This window comes from Oncorhynchus gorbuscha, linkage group LG09 (genome assembly GCF_021184085.1).
Source record: "Oncorhynchus gorbuscha isolate QuinsamMale2020 ecotype Even-year linkage group LG09, OgorEven_v1.0, whole genome shotgun sequence".
NCBI classification, from domain to species: Eukaryota; Metazoa; Chordata; class Actinopteri; order Salmoniformes; family Salmonidae; genus Oncorhynchus; species Oncorhynchus gorbuscha.
Genome location: NC_060181.1, coordinates 56,967,418 through 56,986,507, shown reverse-complemented (window position 1 = coordinate 56,986,507; position 19,090 = coordinate 56,967,418). Strand labels below are relative to the sequence as shown.

Here is a 19,090-nt window from a genome sequence, read left to right as displayed (position 1 = left end):
GTCCTACGAGTCACCACAGTGAAGAACTGTGACATAGCCAACACCTCACGGAGAGACACCCTGATAAAGACACCTGATAGAACAGCTTCTACTGACTTGTTCCGTTGCTGACAGGACATCTCTGTCACAGACTGGGTGCCATATTGGATGCAGCCACGCCATGGTTTCAGGAAGTTTACAGGAGATAGGATGTGGTTTATATAGCACGTGGAATAACAAAGGCAGATTGCGGGGACGTTCTGTGAACACGTTTTGCTTAGATAGCTGTGCGGTGCCTTGTGTAAAGGCGTCGACGGTTCAGGCTAATTCAACTCGTTTCGGAACAGACACTCCTCATGGTCTTCAGTTTATTTAATGACTACTAATTAATACTTCCACCGGTGGGACTTTCCACACTGTACGCGTCTTTAAATGTAGGCTTACGGGTCTGTACTAAGAACCTGTTTTGCTACATATTTGACACCACATATCAGGACAGGTAGTCATTGGAAAACTATTATTAGATAAGGTCTGTAGAAGGAATATAGACGAACACCACCTCTTCTTTCTCCCTCTTCGTCCGTGCCGCTCCCTACACTGACCGAGGTGCAGACTGGTCTGCTTGTGTAGCTGCCTGCCACAAGCTAGGCTGCCATTGGTCCTCAACGGGAAACATCTAAGGGAATTTTACCTCTCACATTGCTCCAGCTGCCGGCCTGCTCTAATACTACCCTTCTTCGGCAGGCTATTGTGGACTCTGGCTCAGTTAGAAATCGGTTCAAGTCATTGGGACACTGCACTGAGGCGAAGAGAATCTTTCAGTGAATTGTGGGGGAAATCTCTCCGCTTTTCGTCTTTCGGGCATTCTGTAGCTGAGACTGGGAAATTGACTCGAGGTCATTCCACAGGTTTCCATTGTGTGGGACTGTGGCTCTATATCACATAACTGAACCACTGTTTGGTGACATGGAAATATTATACTCTGTTCACGCCCTGCGATAATAACCGACGCAAACATTTTAGACAGACAGTTTAACTTCTGCAGTGGTATCCGAACATAAAAATGTCCAAAAAGTCATGAAACCACATTTATATGGGTCACCAACATTTACAAATGTATTTCATTTCACGTTGTGGAGTCATGATATAACCCTGACGACTGTCCATCTCCAATATCTTATTGCGAAATATTTCCCTCGGTTTGAATCCCCCTTTGTGGTTTGGAGGGAGTATTCCTAGTGGTTGTTTCCAGTGTAAACAGAAGGCCTGTGATAGAGCATGCAGATTCTGCATCAGAACTAGGTAACAGTGAGACAGCAGGGTGAGGAATGAGAATATGATCCCTCTGTCAGGGCAGCCATTAATCTGGCGAGATGGGAAATGAAGGCGCTTAAGAGGACCCGGTTTGCGTCCCAATTGGTTCCTATGTAGTGCACTAAGTTTGGGCATCCCTGTGGGCCCTGGTCAAAAGTAGTGCAATATACAGGGTGCCATTTGGGACATAGGCCATGTGCACACAGAGCAGGGCCTAATGAGAGAGAGAGACCATTTTTCCAGCACATGCCTGCTGTTGTCATCAAGTCTAAGTGTGACGCGCTGCTCCACAAAGTGCATTTCAGCAGGCAGCCATCTGTGCCATTTTATTTCTCCTGTTTTTCTTCTTTTTTTTGTCACTATTCCTCATTTCACTATTTCAGTTTCTGGAGGTGAAAGAAACACACACCTATTTAGGCCAGGTGTGGCTAGTGGAGTAGAACACCTGTTTAGGCCAGGTGCTGGCTAGAGGAGTAGAACACCTGTTTAGGCCAGGTGCTGGCTAGCGGAGTAGAACACCTGTTTAGGCCAGGTGCTGGCTAGCGGAGTAGAACACCTGTTTAGGCCAGGTGCTGGCTAGCGGAGTAGAACACCTGTTTAGGCCAGGTGCTGGCTAGCGGAGAACACCTGTTTAGAACACACTGTTTAGGCCAGGTGCTGGCTAGCACCGGTTTAGGCCAGGTGCTGGCTAGAGTAGAACACCGGTTTAGGCCAGGTGCTGGCTAGCGGAGTAGAACACCGGTTTAGGCCAGGTGCTGGCTAGCGGAGTAGAACACCGGTTTAGGCCAGGTGCTGGCTAGCGGAGTAGAACACCGGTTTAGGCCAGGTGCTGGCTAGCGGAGTAGAACACCGGTTTAGGCCAGGTGCTGGCACCGGTTTAGGCCAGGTGCTGGCTAGCGGAGTAGAACACCGGTTTAGGCCAGGTGCTGGCTAGCGGAGTAGAACACCGGTTTAGGCCAGGTGCTGGCTAGCGGAGTAGAACACCGGTTTAGGCCAGGTGCTGGCTAGCGGAGTAGAACACCGGTTTAGGCCAGGTGCTGGCTAGCGGAGTAGAACACCGGTTTAGGCCAGGTGCTGGCTTTAGGCCAGGTGCTGGCTAGCGGAGTAGAACACCGGTTTAGGCCAGGTGCTGGCTAGCGGAGTAGAACACCGGTTTAGGCCAGGTGCTGGCTAGCGGAGTAGAACACCGGTTTAGGCCAGGTGCTGGCTAGCGGAGTAGAACACCGGTTTAGGCCAGGTGCTGGCTAGCGGAGTAGAACACCGGTTTAGGCCAGGTGCTGGCTAGCGGAGTAGAACACCGGTTTAGGCCAGGTGCTGGCTAGCGGGAGTAGAACACCGGTTTAGGCCAGGTGCTGGCTAGCACCGGAGTAGAACACCGGTTTAGGCCAGGTGCTGGCTAGCGGAGTAGAACACCGGTTTAGGCCAGGTGCTGGCTAGCGGAGTAGAACACCGGTTTAGGCCAGGTGCTGGCTAGCGGAGTAGAACACCGGTTTAGGCCAGGTGCTGCTGGCTAGCGGAGTAGAACACCGGTTTAGGCCAGGTGCTGGCTGGCACCGGTTTAGGCCAGGTGCTGGCTAGTAGAACACCGGTTTAGGCCAGGTGCTGCTGGCTAGCGGAGTGCTGGCTAGAACACCGGTTTAGGCCAGGTGCTGCTGGCTGGCGGAGTAGAACACCGGTTTAGGCCAGGTGCTGCTGGCTAGCGGAGTAGAACACCGGTTTAGGCCAGGTGCTGCTGGCTAGCGGAGTAGAACACCGGTTTAGGCCAGGTGCTGCTGGCTAGCGGAGTAGAACACCGGTTTAGGCCAGGTGCTGCTGGCTAGCGGAGTAGAACACCGGTTTAGGCCAGGTGCTGCTGGCTAGCGGAGTAGAACACCTGTTTAGGCCAGGTGCTGGCTAGCGGAGTAGAACACCTGTTTAGGCCAGGTGCTGGCTAGCGCAGTAGAACACCGGTTTAGGCCAGGAGCTGGCTAGCGCAGTAGAACACCGGTTTAGGCCAGGTGCTGGCTAGCGGAGTAGAACACCGGTTTAGGCCAGGTGCTGGCTAGCGGAGTAGAACACCGGTTTAGGCCAGGTGCTGGCTAGCGGAGTAGAACACCGGTTTAGGCCAGGTGCTGGCTAGCGGAGTAGAACACCGGTTTAGGCCAGGTGCTGGCTAGCGGAGTAGAACACCGGTTTAGGCCAGGTGCTGGCTAGCGCAGTAGAACACCGGTTTAGGCCAGGTGCTGGCTAGCGCAGTAGAACACCGGTTTAGGCCAGGTGATGGCTAGCGGAGTAGAACACCGGTTTAGGCCAGGTGATGGCTAGCGGAGTAGAACACTTGAAAAAGAAAAGGAGAGCCGCACACTCTAGGAGCTCTGATTCAATAACTGAATAACCTAACAAGCCAACATTTCGACAGACTAAGCTGTCTACATCCGGGTATTTCTACCAACGGAGCTACAGAGGACTACCACCCCCCCCCCCCTCACTGCCCTGTTATTCACTGTCTCCTCGGGGAGAGATTGTGGCTGGTGCTCTGATATGGCTCTGGGTTGCTGAGTTGTTCTACTTTACAATATCTAACTACAGGCTTGGTCCACATGATTCTCCTCAAGGTCACTTCCCTGTAATGAGTCATCTAGCACAAAAGGCAGCTAGTCAGCAGCCCCACACGCTACACTTTACTTTCAATGCATGCATCCCAAATGGCAACCTGTTCTCTTTATGGTGCACTACACTGGGGCTCTGGCTTAGAATAGTGCACTATATAGGGAATAGGGTGCCATTTGGGTTCCGTGCAATGAGGACCGCTTTGGAATGAATGGAGGCTGTTGGAACTCATGAACTGTTAACCCTTTGGAATGAACCTATTAGTATTAGACAGATGCCACTGTCTGCCCCATAACTGCTTTCCAGTTGCTCCATAATCCATACATTCCCCATTTTATGTAAACATATTTCAGGACTTAGGATTTCATGCTTCATTTCACAGCTTCACTCAACACCTCTAATGCCATTTTCGGGATAGTGCAATATCTATGCAAACGGAGTTGCACGATAAGCAGGACTGAGATTCTTCTAGTACAGGGCCCGAACATGTAGTCCGCTGTCATTGTGGATAGCACTGTCATACTTTCCCACATTGCCTCAAATAGATGGGAAATGAAGTCTAGGTCAGTCCAGTGAGAGGGAAAGAGTGAGAGAGAAATGGCAAAGAGAGAGAGAGAAAGATACCATGTTTCACAGAGAAGCGGGATATTTGCGCTATCCTCCCTCTTTTGTTTGCCACAATAGGGCTGACCGTAGCAGCAAATATCTCCCCAGCCTGCTGATAACAGCATGGACACTGTCAGCTTTTTACTGCAGACTTGTGAGTTGTTTGACCTGGCTGGCCTGGTCAACAGAGGCCCTCCCCCACAGCACAAACCTACCCCCCCCCCCCCTTTCATCTCAATGGCTTGGCCAAATGTTTCCTTTAGTATCGAGCTATTTTTGATCCCAATGGACGGGGGCAGCCGCTTTTAACATTTACCTACAGGTCCCGTTTGTAGAAATAGAAGGAGACGTGTTGTGAATCTTAGGCGCCTCGTGAAATGATCCTTTGGGAGACCAGGTGAGAAAGAACACTGTGTGACTTGCATTCCTGTACAGTAGCATCCTAAATTGAGCAATGTTGGTGTACGAATGACTTGCATTCCGACCTAGCATTTTAAACGCCACTTTGAATGTGTACATGACACTGCAACACAATTTCCCCGTGGGGACAATAAAGTCCGGAGCAGTAGCTGTATTACACTGGCCAATGTTGATCACTGGGTTGACCTCGTTCATGCAGTCTGCCATTCAGCAATGTCGATAAACGCACGACCTTGTTTGCTCACCCTATGTTTTTGGGAAGTAATGGGTTAAAAAAAGAAGCTTTTGTTAGTATACGTCAGGCGACAAGGGACATCACTCTAGTTAGTACAGTACCAAAGGGTCCGCATTCAAAAGGGCACCCTATTTCCTATAGGCCCAGGCTAAAAGTAATGCGCTAGATAGGGAATAGGGTGCCATTTGGGACGCACACAGAGCCAAGGAGAAATGCCTGAATTGAAGCTCCTGCTGGGTACTTAGGTACTCTAAAGGTGTGTGTGTCTGGCAGAATGTCGGCCAGGGTGAATTCGGAAGTCTAAAATGCTGTTTGCCTCCTCCCTTTCCAGAGAACTACTCGGTCAGCGGGCCCGAAGGAGCGAAGACCGAGTCGGTGGCCAACCTGCAGTCCCAGGCCTCCCTGAGCTCCATCCAGTCCAGCTCTCCGGGACCGAAGCGCTCGGGCAACACCCTGAAGAAGTGGCTGACCAGCCCTGTGCGTCGCCTCAGCCATGGCAGCAGCGTCAAGAAGTTCCCCAGCAAGCACAAGAAGAGGGACGGCCGCAAGAGCATCGACCTGGGGCCGCCTGAGAGCTCCCTGCACGACGGGAGCGTAGACGAGGTAATGAGCGTCCTGACTCCTCTCCACCGCGTCTCCTGGTCTCTGCCGCATCTCCCTCTCCCCCTTTTGCTCTCCTCTCCACCGTGTCTCTGTAACATGCAGTAATTGGTTTCTAAAGGACATGTCCATCACAGTTCTTTGAATCACGAATTGCCCCTTTTAAAGGTCACATGTTGTGGGAATACACTATCTGGGGGAGTTGTGGTTCTTTCATGCTCTTCGTTTAACAAAGGGTTTTAAGTGAATGGATCATATTTAGAAGTACAGTTCAGGCAATGGTTTGGAAGAGATCCCCCCCCCCCCCTCCCCCAAAGAAGAAAATCCTCCCATCGATAGAGGAGCAATTTCCCAAGGCTAAAGTATAAGCTGTTATCTTATGACATATCTACACCCTATTCCCTATATTGCACTACTTTTGACCAGACCCCTATGGGCCCTCATCAAAAGTAAACTCAGCAAAAAATAAAAGTCCTCACTGTCGACTGCATTTATTTTCAACAAACTTAAGATGTGTAAATATTTGTATGAACATAACAAGATTTAACAACTGAGACAGAAACTGAACATGTGACTAACAGAAATGGAATAATGTGCCCCTGAACAAAGGGGAGAGGTCAAAATCAAAAGTAACAGTCAGTATCTGGTGTGGCCACCAGTTGCATTAAGTACTGCAGTGCATTTACTCCTCATGGACTGCACCAGATTTGCCAGTTCTTTCTGTGAGATGTTACCCCACTCTTCCACCAAGGCACCTGCAAATTCCCGGACATTTCTGGGGGGAATGGCCCAAGCCCTCATCCTCAGATCCAATTGGTCCCAGACGTGCTCATGTCAGGAAGATCCTGCAGGAAGGGTACCACATGAGGAAGGAGGATGTCTTCCCTGTAATGCACAGAATTGAGATTGCCTGCAATGACAACAAGCTCAGTCCGATGATACTGTGACATACCGCCCCAGACCACGATGGACCCTCCAACTCCAAATCGATCCCGCTCCAGAGTACACGCCTTGGTGTAACGCTCATTCCTTCGACGATAAACGGGAATCCGACCATCACCTCTGGTGAGACAAAAACGCGACTTGTCAGTGAAGAGCACTTTTTGCCAGTCATGTCTGGTCCAGCGATGGTGGATTTGTGCCTATAGGCGACGTTGTTGCCGGTGATGTCTGGTGATGACCTGCCTTACAGGCTTACAAGCCCACAGTCCAGCCTCTCTCAGCCTATTGTGGACAGTCTGAGCACTGATGGAAGGATTGTGCGTTCCTGGTGTAACTCGGGCAGTTGTTGTTGCCATCCTGTACCTGTCGCACAGGTGTGATGTTCGGATGTACCGATCCTGTGCAGGTGTTGTTACACGTGTTCTGCCACTGCGAGGACGATCAGCTGTCCACCCTGTCTCCCTGTAGCACTGACTTAGGCGTCTCACAGTACGGACATTGCAATTTATTGCCCTGGCCACACCTCCAGTCCTCCTGCCTCCTTGCAGCATGCCTAAGGCACGTTTACGCAGATGAGCAGGGACCACGGGCATATTTCTTTTGATGTTTTCAGAGTCAGTAGAAAGGCCTCTTTTGGGGTCCTACATTTTCATAACTGTGACCTTAATTGCCTACCGTCTGTAAGCTGTTAGTGTCTTAACGACCGTTCCACAGGTGCATGTTCATTATTTGTTTATGGTTCATTGAACAATCATGGGAAGAAGTGTTTAAACCCTTTACAATGAAGATCTTTGAAGTTATTTAGATTTTTACGAATTATATTTGAAAGATAGGGTCCTGAGAAAGGGCTGTTTCTTTCGTAGAGTTTAGTATTATTGGGACACATCCCCAATAACAAAGGGATCATTCTGCAGGGTGCAATTCTGGTTTCATCACAAGTCATGAACTATTGGCATCCTTCTGAATCAATTTCAGTGTCAACTAATTTCAAGCAAATTTGAGCAATTACAAGCATCTCTGTGCATGAGGAAAAGTAGAGAGAATTTTTGTCAGTGCAGGTAGTCTATTTCTTCTTACTCATTTGGTTGATGGATAGCAGAGCAATATTGTGCTGTACTTTAGCAACTGCTGCATGTAAATGTTTTAGATGCCAACCAAAAAGATATGCCCTGCCTCCCGAGTGGCGCAGTGGTCTAAGGCAGCATTTGAGATGTCACTGCCGACCCGGGTTCGATCCTGGGCTGTGTCGCCGGCCGGCCGGCCGTGACCGGTAGACCCATCAGGCGGTGCACAATTGGCCCAGCGTCGTCTGGGTTAGGAGAGGGTTTGGCCGGCCGGGATGTCCTTGTCCCATCGTGCTCTAGCGACTCCTGTGATGGGCAGGGCGCATGCAAGCTGACACGGTTGCCAGCTGTATGGCGTTTCCGCCGACCCCTTGGTGTGGCTGGCTTCCGGGTTAAGCGAGCAGTTTGTCAAGAAGCAGTGCGGCTTGGCAGGATCTTGTTTCGGAGGACGCATGGCTCTTGACCTTCACCTCTCCCGAGTCCGTACGGGAGTTGCAGCGATGGAACAAGACTGTAACAACCAATCGGATACCACAAAATTGGAGAGAAAAAGGGGGTCAAGAAAGAAAGGTCATGTCGCTACAGTATAATTTCACAGTAACAGAAAAGTAGATTCCTTGTTCTCATTCCTCGCACAGCCCCATGATAAAAATCCTAAAGGAATGGTCACAGATGTATTCCACATGATTTGTGATTAGAAAGGCACCCTATTCCCTATGTAGTGCACTAATTCTGGTCAAAAGTTGTGCCCTACATAGGGAATAGGGTGCCATTTGGCCTCCAGTGACTTTCTGGCTGGTGGCTGTGTAGCACCCAGTGTGATGTTGAGACAAAGAGAGGCACTGTGATGGAGCAGGACACCCCCCGGTGAACTCCGGGACAATGACCCACGTTAACCCCTCCCGCTCCGCCCGGACTTTACCCTCTCTACCCTTCTCTCCCTACAGAGGTGCAGGAAGGAGCGCACCCTGTCCAAGTCCTCTGGAATGCAGAGCGGAGGAGAGGAGGAGCCCGAGGATGACTCGCACACCCCCCTGCCACCCCCCATGGAGATAATCAAGGACCCCTCATCCCAGGAGGAGAAGGTATGGCATGGCACCCCCACACTATGACACTGTATTACCTCTTCTGACCCTTTAAGTCTACTCGCTCATCATTTTCTCGGATGCGTCCAAAATGGCACCCTATTCAATACTTTTGACCTGGGTCCAAAGGGCACTGTAGGGTGATAGTGGGCTATTTTGGGACACAGACTTCGCTTAGCCTTCCCTCCGGTTAATGGACGTCTTCCCTTCAGGTTAACAGCCTTATTGATCTCCAAAATCTGCTATGTCTCTCAGCACAGGCTCCTAAGATGTGTCCACCTGCAGCCCCCTCCACTTCCCTTTCCTCTGCTGCCTATGTGTACTATGCAACACCATGCCACTAACTACCAGATGTGTCTGCAGCTGAATCCGTGTCTGCTGAATGGGAAGCATTATGTGTATTATTATTTGCAGCTGGAAGAGCTGCTTCCCTGTGTGTGACGTGACTGACTAACACACACACTGTTGCACTTTCACTCTCTCACTTGACTTTCACTCTCTCACTTTCACTCTCTCACACACAGAGCCCACCCCACCTCTTTGTCCCAAATGGCACCCTATGGGGCCCTGGTCAAAAGTAGTGACCTACAATGTAGGGTGTCATTTGGGACGTACACGTTGGCACTGAAATGTGCCCGGGCCTACTACTAACTGATGTAGCTTGTGTATAATTCCAACAGCACCTCACGTTGCTCCACTAAAGCTTGTCTTTTGTAGCTGGGTCTTGACTAAGCTCTTATCTAATAACCACCTTTTGTCTCTCTGTCTCTATTCCCGCTCTCCTCCTCTTCCTCATCCTCCCTGCTGCTAACGCGCCCTACCTCCCTCTCTCCTTCCCTTCCTCCTAAACTGTGCCTTGCAGTCCTCCGCATTGCTTGCTGCGCGTCAGGGCTCTGCCGATGTCCCCAGCGCTGCGGAGCTGGTCAGTGCAATAGAAAAGTTGGTCCAAACTAAGATGGTAAGTTCAGAAGGTGAAGAAATACAAAACGGCACTGAGCAATTGCCATTTCTGCACACTCACTTTGCACACTAAGTCGGTGACAATCTACGCGCTAACACTCTCGTCCGCTTGACGTCATCCACTCCTTCTAACTTCCGCTTTTGAAACGCCACTAACCACGTCACGTTGACTAGGAGCTGCATGTTCATGTTATAGGGCAAGTTTGCAAATATCTTCCTTTCTGAATGTGGAGGATAGGACACCGTTTGAGTCCCAAACAGCACCCTATCCCCTATTTAGCGCCCTACTTTTGATAAGGCTCGTGTCAAAAGTAGTGCACTGGACAGGGAATCGGGTACCATTTGGGGCACGGGCAGTCTTGCCACATACAGATCAGATGAGTAGTATGACGTCAGGTGGCCGATGATGTGATAAGGTTCCAAGCGTCTGCTGCACAGTAGCTTCCTTTATGAATGTTCTGCATTTGGCAATGTTTCGATGCACTCCGATTCGTTTTAAGACTCTCTTTCAGCTTTGTACACGCGGAACCATTTCCCGAAAGAGTACAATACAGACTGTTTTAGACTTATTTCGATTTGGCAGCTCATTGGTTAAGCGGAGGGGGATCTCTTCTCCTTTGGCTCCCTCTCCCTGTGTCACAGCAGTGGACTGTATGACTGTGACTTCTTAGCTTCATATCCTCTGTCTCTCCTGTGTTAGAATCTGGAGCCAGGTGCCTACCCCAGCTTCACCACTTTGACCCCTCCGGAACAGACCAGCCCAGCCCTGCCCAGGAACCCTGAAATGGACCAGAAGGCCAAAGCTCTGCGCGGACGCATGTAAGTGACGTGTAGCGTAGCCTCTGTCATATAGCACACACACTCATGGCTCTGATGTGGTCTTCCTGTCCTCTGTTTGGTTACATGTGTAACACTCAGAAGGACACCTAGCGGGTCTACTGTTTAACCTACTCTGTTTATATATATATATATATATATATCATTTTTCTTTCAACCACTCAGAAAACAAGTTCCCTCATAGGAACAATAAAGCTATTATATTCTTCTTATACTGCATTTATAGGTGGTTCATCCTGCTGCCTCCTGTGTGTATTCAGGTCACTAAGCACACATGTCCTTTTCCTCAGGTTTGTCCTCAATGAGCTGGTGCAGACTGAGAAGGACTATGTCAAGGACTTGGGGATTGTAGTGGAGGTGAGTTGACAAGAATCTCGTCCTAGCGGGGGGGGGGCTATTCAGCCTCAATAGTGGGGAATGAGCATGAGAGAGAGAGGCATGTCTTAGTAACAGTGGAGAATGTGACCACTCACTGCTCTAGTTTGACAATTCAGAAATCTCTGTCTTTGTCCCAAATGGCACCCCTTTCCCTATTTAGTGCACAACGCTTGACCAGTGCACTGCTGTATATAGGGAATAGTGTGCTTTTATGGACACATCCCAAGTGTTGGGCTATGTCCTTGTTGTCGTCCTGTTTACCTTGTGTTCTTTGGTATTTCTGTCAAAGTCACAGAGAGGCTCCCCGATTTTGTGACTGTATTTACATACCCAACTCAGGAAACATAATTTGATTATCTGGTTGGGTTTGAGATCACATATTGAGATAAGTGCGTAGGGGGTTTTCTCACATCCAGGGCTGAGTACCAAATGGCACCCTATTCCCTATAGCGTGTACTAAATAGAGAGTATGGTGCCATTTGGGATGCGGCCCATGAGTTCAACCATATTTATCCATCCTATTTTATTTTGCCACTGCATGCTAGTCTCACAATGCTGATCAATATCTGACTCATGTTTCCTGTCTTAGAGTCCATGACCTTAATTCGCTCTGGGTTTTTCCCCCTCCTGTCTTTAAGGGGTTCATGAAGACGATCGAGGATAAGGGAGTCCCTGAAGATATGAAAGGAAAAGACAAAATCGTTTTCGGGAATATTCACCAGATCTACGACTGGCACAAAGAGTAAGTCTGGTCTCCTGACTTGTCTGAGTCCCAAAATGGTTCCCTATGTAGTGCACTACTTTTAACCATACCCCTTATGGGCCCCGGTCAACAGTAGTGTGCTGTATAGGGAATAAGGTGCCACCTGGGACGTACATTGTGTATATTTGTAATATTGGGGAGAATTGAACACGTTGACCAGCCAGAAACCTCCCATAACTGGATTGTGTTGTCATTAGGTCTAGAAGACCAAACCAGGTCACTCCTCATGTGGTTTAGCACTATTTTGGCTTGCCTCATTGCCCTATCAGAGTGACTGAGAGAACGTTTCCTCCCACAGTTTTTTTGTGGGTGAGCTGGAGAAATGTCTCGAAGACAACGAGCACCTTCCCGAGCTTTTCATCAAACATGTACGTGAGTGGGGTCCCCTTTTGTTGTTCGGTATGTGTGACGGTACGTGACAATGGCCGCGGTAGAACTTCAAGGTAGACGCCTTCAACAACCATAGGTGACTTATGTGGGTCAAAAATGATTATTCAGAAGAAGTGGAAGAGAAGTCAGAGCGAAAAAGATCATTTTGACATTTTTCAACCGTTTGACCTGGAAAAATAAACGAGAGGAAAGATGCTAATATTATTTTTCTGTTATGCAGGAGAGGCGACTACACATGTATGTGGTTTACTGCCAGAACAAGCCCAAGTCTGAATTCATTGTCGCCGAGTACGACACGTTCTTCGAGGTGAGCCGTACGACACTTTTGAGAATTCTCGAGTAGTCTGAGAACAACTTTGTGTCATATTTTCTTTGCGTTGTAAATATGCCTAATGCTAATTGCATTTAATTCTACTTTAGGGCGTACAGCAAGAGGTCAGCTCAAGACTTGGCATAAGTGACTTCCTCATAAAGCCAATTCAGAGAATTACCAAGTATCAGCTGCTTCTAAAGGTAAGACTACAACGCTAAATTCCTGGAGTACAAGTAATCCCTATAAGACATGCCCTTCGATATAATTACCTGAAACTAATGGAGTTTTTTTCCCTCAATGCCCTATTGATTACACACAACCTTTTCTTTTTTTTCAGGACTTCTTAAAGTATAGTTCCAAAGCAGGACTAGATTGCCAAGAGATGGAGGTAACAGAAGCGATTTGCGATTGTTGTCTATAGGTTGCCAAAATTCCAGTAGCTTTCCCAAAATACCTCGTTTACCAGAGGGGGGTGGGGGGGGACAGGGAATCCTCCTGATTCCAGGAATCTTTCGACCAGGAAGTCCCTGGAATTTTGTAACCCTAATTGATGTTTCGTGTGTCCATCAGCACTGCTGTATCAATGTCACCGCTCACACCAATCTCAATGTGTTTTTTACAGAAGGCAGTTGGTTTAATGTCCCAGGTCCCCAAGCTCTGCAATGACATGATGAATCTTGGCAGACTACAAGGCTATGAGGTGCTGTACATTTAGTGTCATTCAATTTAGCCAGGATATTCCACTCGGTAACAACCACCACTGTTTTCCAGGGAGTCAATAAAAGCATGTGCTTTAAAATAGGAAACAAATAGCGCCGCCGATCAAGAGGTGTGGTATAATTGCGTTTGTTATGGCATACATGTTCAGGAAGTTAGTACCGGGATCGGCTATGATTTTAGGATTGTTTGCAATCCGTGCTCAGTTTGTGAAAAATGTGAAATGACTCATGAAGCTGTGTTATTGGACTATTTAGCTCCAGCAGGTCATGGCTTGGTCTGTCTGTTCTTCCACACGGGCGTAGTCAAAGGTCACTTTGATGACACTCCGACTACGTGAAATCTCTGACCTCTGAATTAAGCGAAGATTTGCCTAGCCTGCTGCAACGGTGGCGAGATTAAAGCACTGTGTTTGCCAATGGCCTGGATGGCCATCCTATTCCCTATATAGTGCACTACTTTTGACCAGAGCCCTATTAGGCCCTAGTCAAAAGTAGTGCACTTAAATATGCAATAAGGTTCCATTTGAGATGCAACACCCTGGTCTTAGATCCAGTACAATGGTCTGCTGTAAGCTATATGACCGTGGTGATGAGAGAAGGGGCTGGTAGACTGGGTAATGCCGAAGTGTTGACAGACAGACTAGGGGGCGTGGCTGACTCTGCTTCTTTCCTTGGCGTTGATAGATGTTGAGTCGTAACTGATCCTGTGTGTGTTCGGCACGTGCGCGCTCTCTCCCCGTCCCACAGGGTAAGCTGACCAGCCAGGGTAAACTGCTGCAGCAGGAGACGTTCTTTGTAACGGAACAGGACACAGGAGTGTTGTCGCGCAGCAAGGAGCGCAGGGTCTTCCTCTTTGAGCAGATCGTCATCTTCAGCGAGCTCCTCCGCAAGGGCTCGTCCACCCCAGGCTACCAGTTCAAGAAGAGCATCAAGGCAAGTAATGTCAAAACAACAGTGAATGCTATTGGGACATCATGGAGCAGAAACATTTAGGCAATGTCCTACTGTTGCATTCAATCCAGCCCCCGGAGACATTTTGGTTTGAAAGCAGGGTTTTAGAACATTATAAAGTGCGGAGTCCATAGAAAAGACCACACACATAGCGTTGTTGTTGAATTGAGCGGTGTTGAGCTAGCGTTCTTGTGTTTCATTGTGACAGGTGAGCTACCTGGGCTTGGAGGAGCATGTGGACAACGACCCTTGTAAGTTTGTGCTGTCGTGTCGAGGCTCGGCCGAGCGATTCACCCTGCAGGCGGCCAACCTGGACATCAAGCAGGTGTGGGTCCAACATGTCAGCCAGGTCCTGGATGCCCAGAGCAACTTCCTGTCTGGTGAGAGAACTTCCTGTCTGACATACGCCTCTACCTTCATTAGCTAAATCTAGGGTTGCAAGATTCCGGTAATTTTCCCAAGATCCCCAGATGTTTTTCCAGAAACCCTAGTAGGAGGATTCCGGATTCCATGCTTTTTAGCTCCTGATTCAAACAGTCTTCTAACTAAGATTTCTGGAAAACCTGGGAAATGAATTTTGCAACCCGAGCGTTATTGTCAATAGTTAGATCAAAACCCATTTAGTCATAACTACAACCTCAACACTAGAGTTATACTGTTTTCACCTCTATCATGGTCCTCATTCGTCTAACACAGAATACGCACTTTTCGTTTATTGATTGTGTGTGGCATTGGACTATCAACACAGCCCTGCAGTCTCCCATTGAGTACCACAAGGAGAAGGGTTGTTCCCAATCCCTCACCAGAAACCCGTCGGGCAGTCGGCCCCCCAGTTCCAACAGCAGGCCCCTCTCCTCCTCCTCTGTGGGGGCAGAGAAGCCCCCCCTGGCAGGACCGGGAAGGACCCCAACTCCTCTCAAACTATCTACCTCCAACGGCAGCTCCTGCTTTGACCCCATGAAACACAGCGAACGCTATGACTCCGCGAGGGTGAGCCCGGTCTGTTGTCTGCCCTAGTTTTACATTTCAACGGGAGATGTTGAAACTTTGTTTACTTCGAACTCGCAGACAAGAAGTACTGAAGTTAAGGAATTGAGTCAATGTATGTAATGACTCATGTTATTTGAATGTGCATACAGGTTTGTATCAATGTTGATTTCCCCTGTCATAATACAATCTATCTTCCTCTCCTCTCCTCTCCCACCCTATCCCCATCCCCACCCCTCCCTAGCAGCATGACGGCATTGGATGTAACGGCATGTCCTCCACCATGATGGTGACCCAGGACTACAGTGCACTGAAGGAGAATGAGATCTGTGTGATCCAGGGCGAGGTGGTGCAGATCATGGCCACCAACCAGCAGAACATGTACCTAGTGTACCGGCCCGCCAACAGCCAGTCCCCTGCGGCCGAGGGCTGGGTCCCAGGCCACATCCTGGGCCCCCTCACTAAAACGCTCAAAGACAGTACTGCTGACGCAAGCATCAAGTAAGTGTCCCTCAGCCTCGCCCCCACCCCCACAGAGCTGCTCTTATTGGATGAGGTGAAAGTTGAATCTGCTCCAATCCCCCCCCCCACACACACACACACCGCCAACCCCCATTATGGGAACTAACTCGGAACTGTTGGACGACAACAGGGGTCATTTTTTTCTCCTTATTTTCTTTGTTAATATATGTAAAGGCTTAATGAGTAATTCTCTGAAAAGAGTAAAAGGACTTTAGAGAATCATGGCTTCATGTAGAGAAGACGCACCGAGAAAGTCTTACATCAATGTGGAACTGACTGGTCTGGGCTTTGATTTCTGTTTCTAACACACGTTTTTTTACTTTACATGTTTTGAAAAAAAGAAAGGCCTTTTGATGGACTGGGGCCTATTTCTCCAAGTGGAGAAAGTTTGTTATTGTCTATGGCAATTTGTACAGATTGTGGTTTTTGTTATTTTTGTGTTAATTTTTTTTTTCTTCATATTTTATTTGTTTAATATTATCAGATATGTTGGCAGTTTACTGTAAAAAAAGTTAATTTGTTTTGTTTACTGATGCGCTCTCTCCAGTACATTCCTGTAAAATGTATTTTGCACTATTTAAGAGAATCCATATTAATGAAGTCAGGTTGTGCAATATAATTATAGTCACAATGTTCATCATTGTACTTGTAGTCTGACTAATAATTTTAAATGTATTTTAAATATGTAAAATACCATTTTGACATGAGTAGTTTGCAAGGCAACATAAGTTGAACTTGTTTTGCGTTTAGAAGATCAGTTACATTGTTAATATTGGTAAATACTATGACACTGCACTAGTGCTGTCCGGGTCAGCTGTTTGTTTTCCCAGCCCGCAATTGCTAATAACCCATCAGCAACTGCCCAACTATATGTGATAAGGTGAAAATCTGAGGCCCGCAATTGACCCTAGCCCGCTAATATAGAACTAGTGCAGGCCCAGTGCACTACTTTTGTTAAAAATAGAAATTTGCCATTTATTTTCATTATTAATATTGTTTTTTTTTATTCCAATTTTTCAGCACCCCTACTTCCTGCGGCTATGCTGATTTACATATGTTTCTGCTTATAATTTCTGACATTTTGATAGGCTGTTTATTAGTCAACTTGTCTATAATTAGATACATGCAGCTTCTCTCTTGTCATTATATGTCGCCCTAGAAGACTAAGTAAACCCTTTCTCACCAGAATGTAATAAATCGATCAAATGAATGCTTCAATCTTGTTGACGTCGGTAAAGTTTCCTGTCGTCTGCTTATCGGGGAGAGAACTCAATAACAAAAAACAAATTGGAAAGATGTCTGTGCAAAAATGTCCAAATGACATCGGTATGAACACTTGTAAGGAAATAGAAAGCTATGAAAACGACCCAACATGTTTCTGATAAGTTTTCGGTTTGGCTCGGATGCATATTTTATGTGTTTTGAAATACTAAAGATAGCATCTCTACACACTGTATCTCACTGCACATTCACATTCTCTCAAAATTCTGAAAGAAATAAATCATATTTCTCTACTCCTGTTCCCGAGTCAAAATTTTGCCTACATTTGGTATATGATTTATACTGCAAGAAATTCTTAATTCTGCAGGAGTTAATATTATGCGAGAGGTTATAGACCTAAAGTCAGTGTCCAGTTCCCTTGACGTGCCAGAGGCCTATTTGAACTCCAACGTCTTGTGACTGTCGAATTTGTACAGCGCCTCACAAACGTCACACATAAGTCGGAACTGCTTATCGTCCACTTTTACCACGTCACCAAATCTCTCCCAAACGTGACTTTTCTGGCCCTCCCTTCTCTTTATTTTCAACTCTCCGTCTAGCAGCTTTTCTCTTATTGAATTCAACTCCGACATTGTCCTTTTCGCATCTGTGGATCGATGTGATTTTTGTTTTCTCCCCGTCCCCAAAAGCCCAAAACCACGGTGACTGCGGGTTATGGGTCAACCGCGCATCACTACCCCGCAGTCAAACCGCATGTTTCTCCGCTGACCATTTGCTCTTACAGCGCGAGACCTCGACTCCCTGCTTATCTCACATTGAGCATAAAATAACAGTGAGATCAGTTCAACCTGTTATTTTTTTATCATGTTGATTTCAATTTGTAAAAAAATCCAATAAAACATTTCATTTGTGGCTTTTCTTCTCGTGGAAATGTCCTGGTGTTGTATAAATACGTTCACAAACACCCACTTCTGAGATCTATTTTCTCACACAAGAGTGATGAGGTTAGGAGTACTTCAAAAGCACACTGGTGTATGCACTTTTTATACATGATTTTGTTTGTTTCTTTCTACCCCTTTTCGTTGACGTTGTCTGATGTAGGAGACTGCTTGTTCTCATTTTTCTACTAACCACACCGGCCCTCGACAAAAGGTTTGTTGTTTACACGGCGGCGCCATTGAAAGTCTCATGACAAAGTAGAGCCACGGAATGGTTGGCAAAGACCTCTTATGCCCAAACACGCTAGGCTGCGTTGACACAAATTGTCTGTCCACTATGGTGTAAGAGAATCAAAGGTATGGTAGCGTATAGAGGAGCTTTCTTCGCCGCTTTGTGGGCCTGAATTTCTAATGTACCATGACATAAACATTTAACGTTTGTTTCTCTAGTTGAAAATTCTGTTCCAAATGAAATACGTTTTGTCTTTCTTTCTCTCGCCTCTTTTTCTCCCAGTCTTTTGAGTTGATTTCAATCAAGTTGGATAGCCCCACTCAATCCTCCCTGCACCTCTGCCCTCAGTGTATGTGTGTGTAAGCCTGGATTTGACTGGTACATTTCTTGGCACAACAGGAAATCTCTTTCATGGAATACCCTGCGCTCGAGAAAGCGAGTGGAGAAGGGTAGCAGTGGCTTGGGGGATGCAAAGGTTGAGAATGGACTCCGTAAGCCCAAGGAGATTCTCAGCACCAAGGTCACTGTCAAAGTGAGTAAGCGGGGCTGTCTACGGAGATGGGTGTTCTGTGTCCTCGGCTGCCACTCCCTCGCCTGTGTGTTGTGACTCGTGACGTTAATAATCTCCGACACTGAAACACTATGATAATCCATCTCTAACTACACCGTCTGCTCTCCCCTTATGCATGACACTAATGACTCAAGTGACTTCTCTGTCTGTGGCAATTTTGCTTTTGGTTAAAAGGTAGACTCAGCGAAATCACGTTTCCACCAGCAGTACCGCAGATATTGAGATGAGCGAGATGTCCGACTTCGCTCTCACACAGTCACACCCAGTATCTGCTCGCGCACGGGTTCGCCTCGCACTCTTACAGTGTGGGAGCCACCAGACCAAAACGGCGGAGAAGCTTAGCCTCTCACTTCAACGCTCTTAGTTATTGCGGAAATTGACCCACTATGCTGTTTACTTTCTGCACCTACATCGTATCGCTGAGTCCACCTTTAAGATAACTTTAGTTTTCGTACAAATGTATGACTTTATTGA

The 19,090-nt window shown here is 47.5% G+C and overlaps 1 protein-coding gene across 1 annotated transcript in view; it reads left to right on the top strand.

Moving 5' to 3' along the window:
- Window positions 1–19,090, top strand: part of LOC124043812 (kalirin-like) — a 291,619-nt gene that overhangs the window by 263,484 nt on the left and 9,045 nt on the right. Inside the window, 16 exon segments of the mRNA XM_046362792.1 lie at window positions 5,475–5,746; window positions 8,697–8,834; window positions 9,697–9,792; window positions 10,495–10,613; window positions 10,922–10,988; window positions 11,648–11,751; window positions 12,071–12,140; window positions 12,383–12,469; window positions 12,583–12,675; window positions 12,813–12,863; window positions 13,098–13,175; window positions 13,942–14,127; window positions 14,354–14,525; window positions 14,894–15,135; window positions 15,377–15,633; window positions 18,445–18,577. Of these exon segments, the coding sequence (XP_046218748.1) occupies window positions 5,475–5,746; window positions 8,697–8,834; window positions 9,697–9,792; window positions 10,495–10,613; window positions 10,922–10,988; window positions 11,648–11,751; window positions 12,071–12,140; window positions 12,383–12,469; window positions 12,583–12,675; window positions 12,813–12,863; window positions 13,098–13,175; window positions 13,942–14,127; window positions 14,354–14,525; window positions 14,894–15,135; window positions 15,377–15,633; window positions 18,445–18,577 (2,165 nt within the window).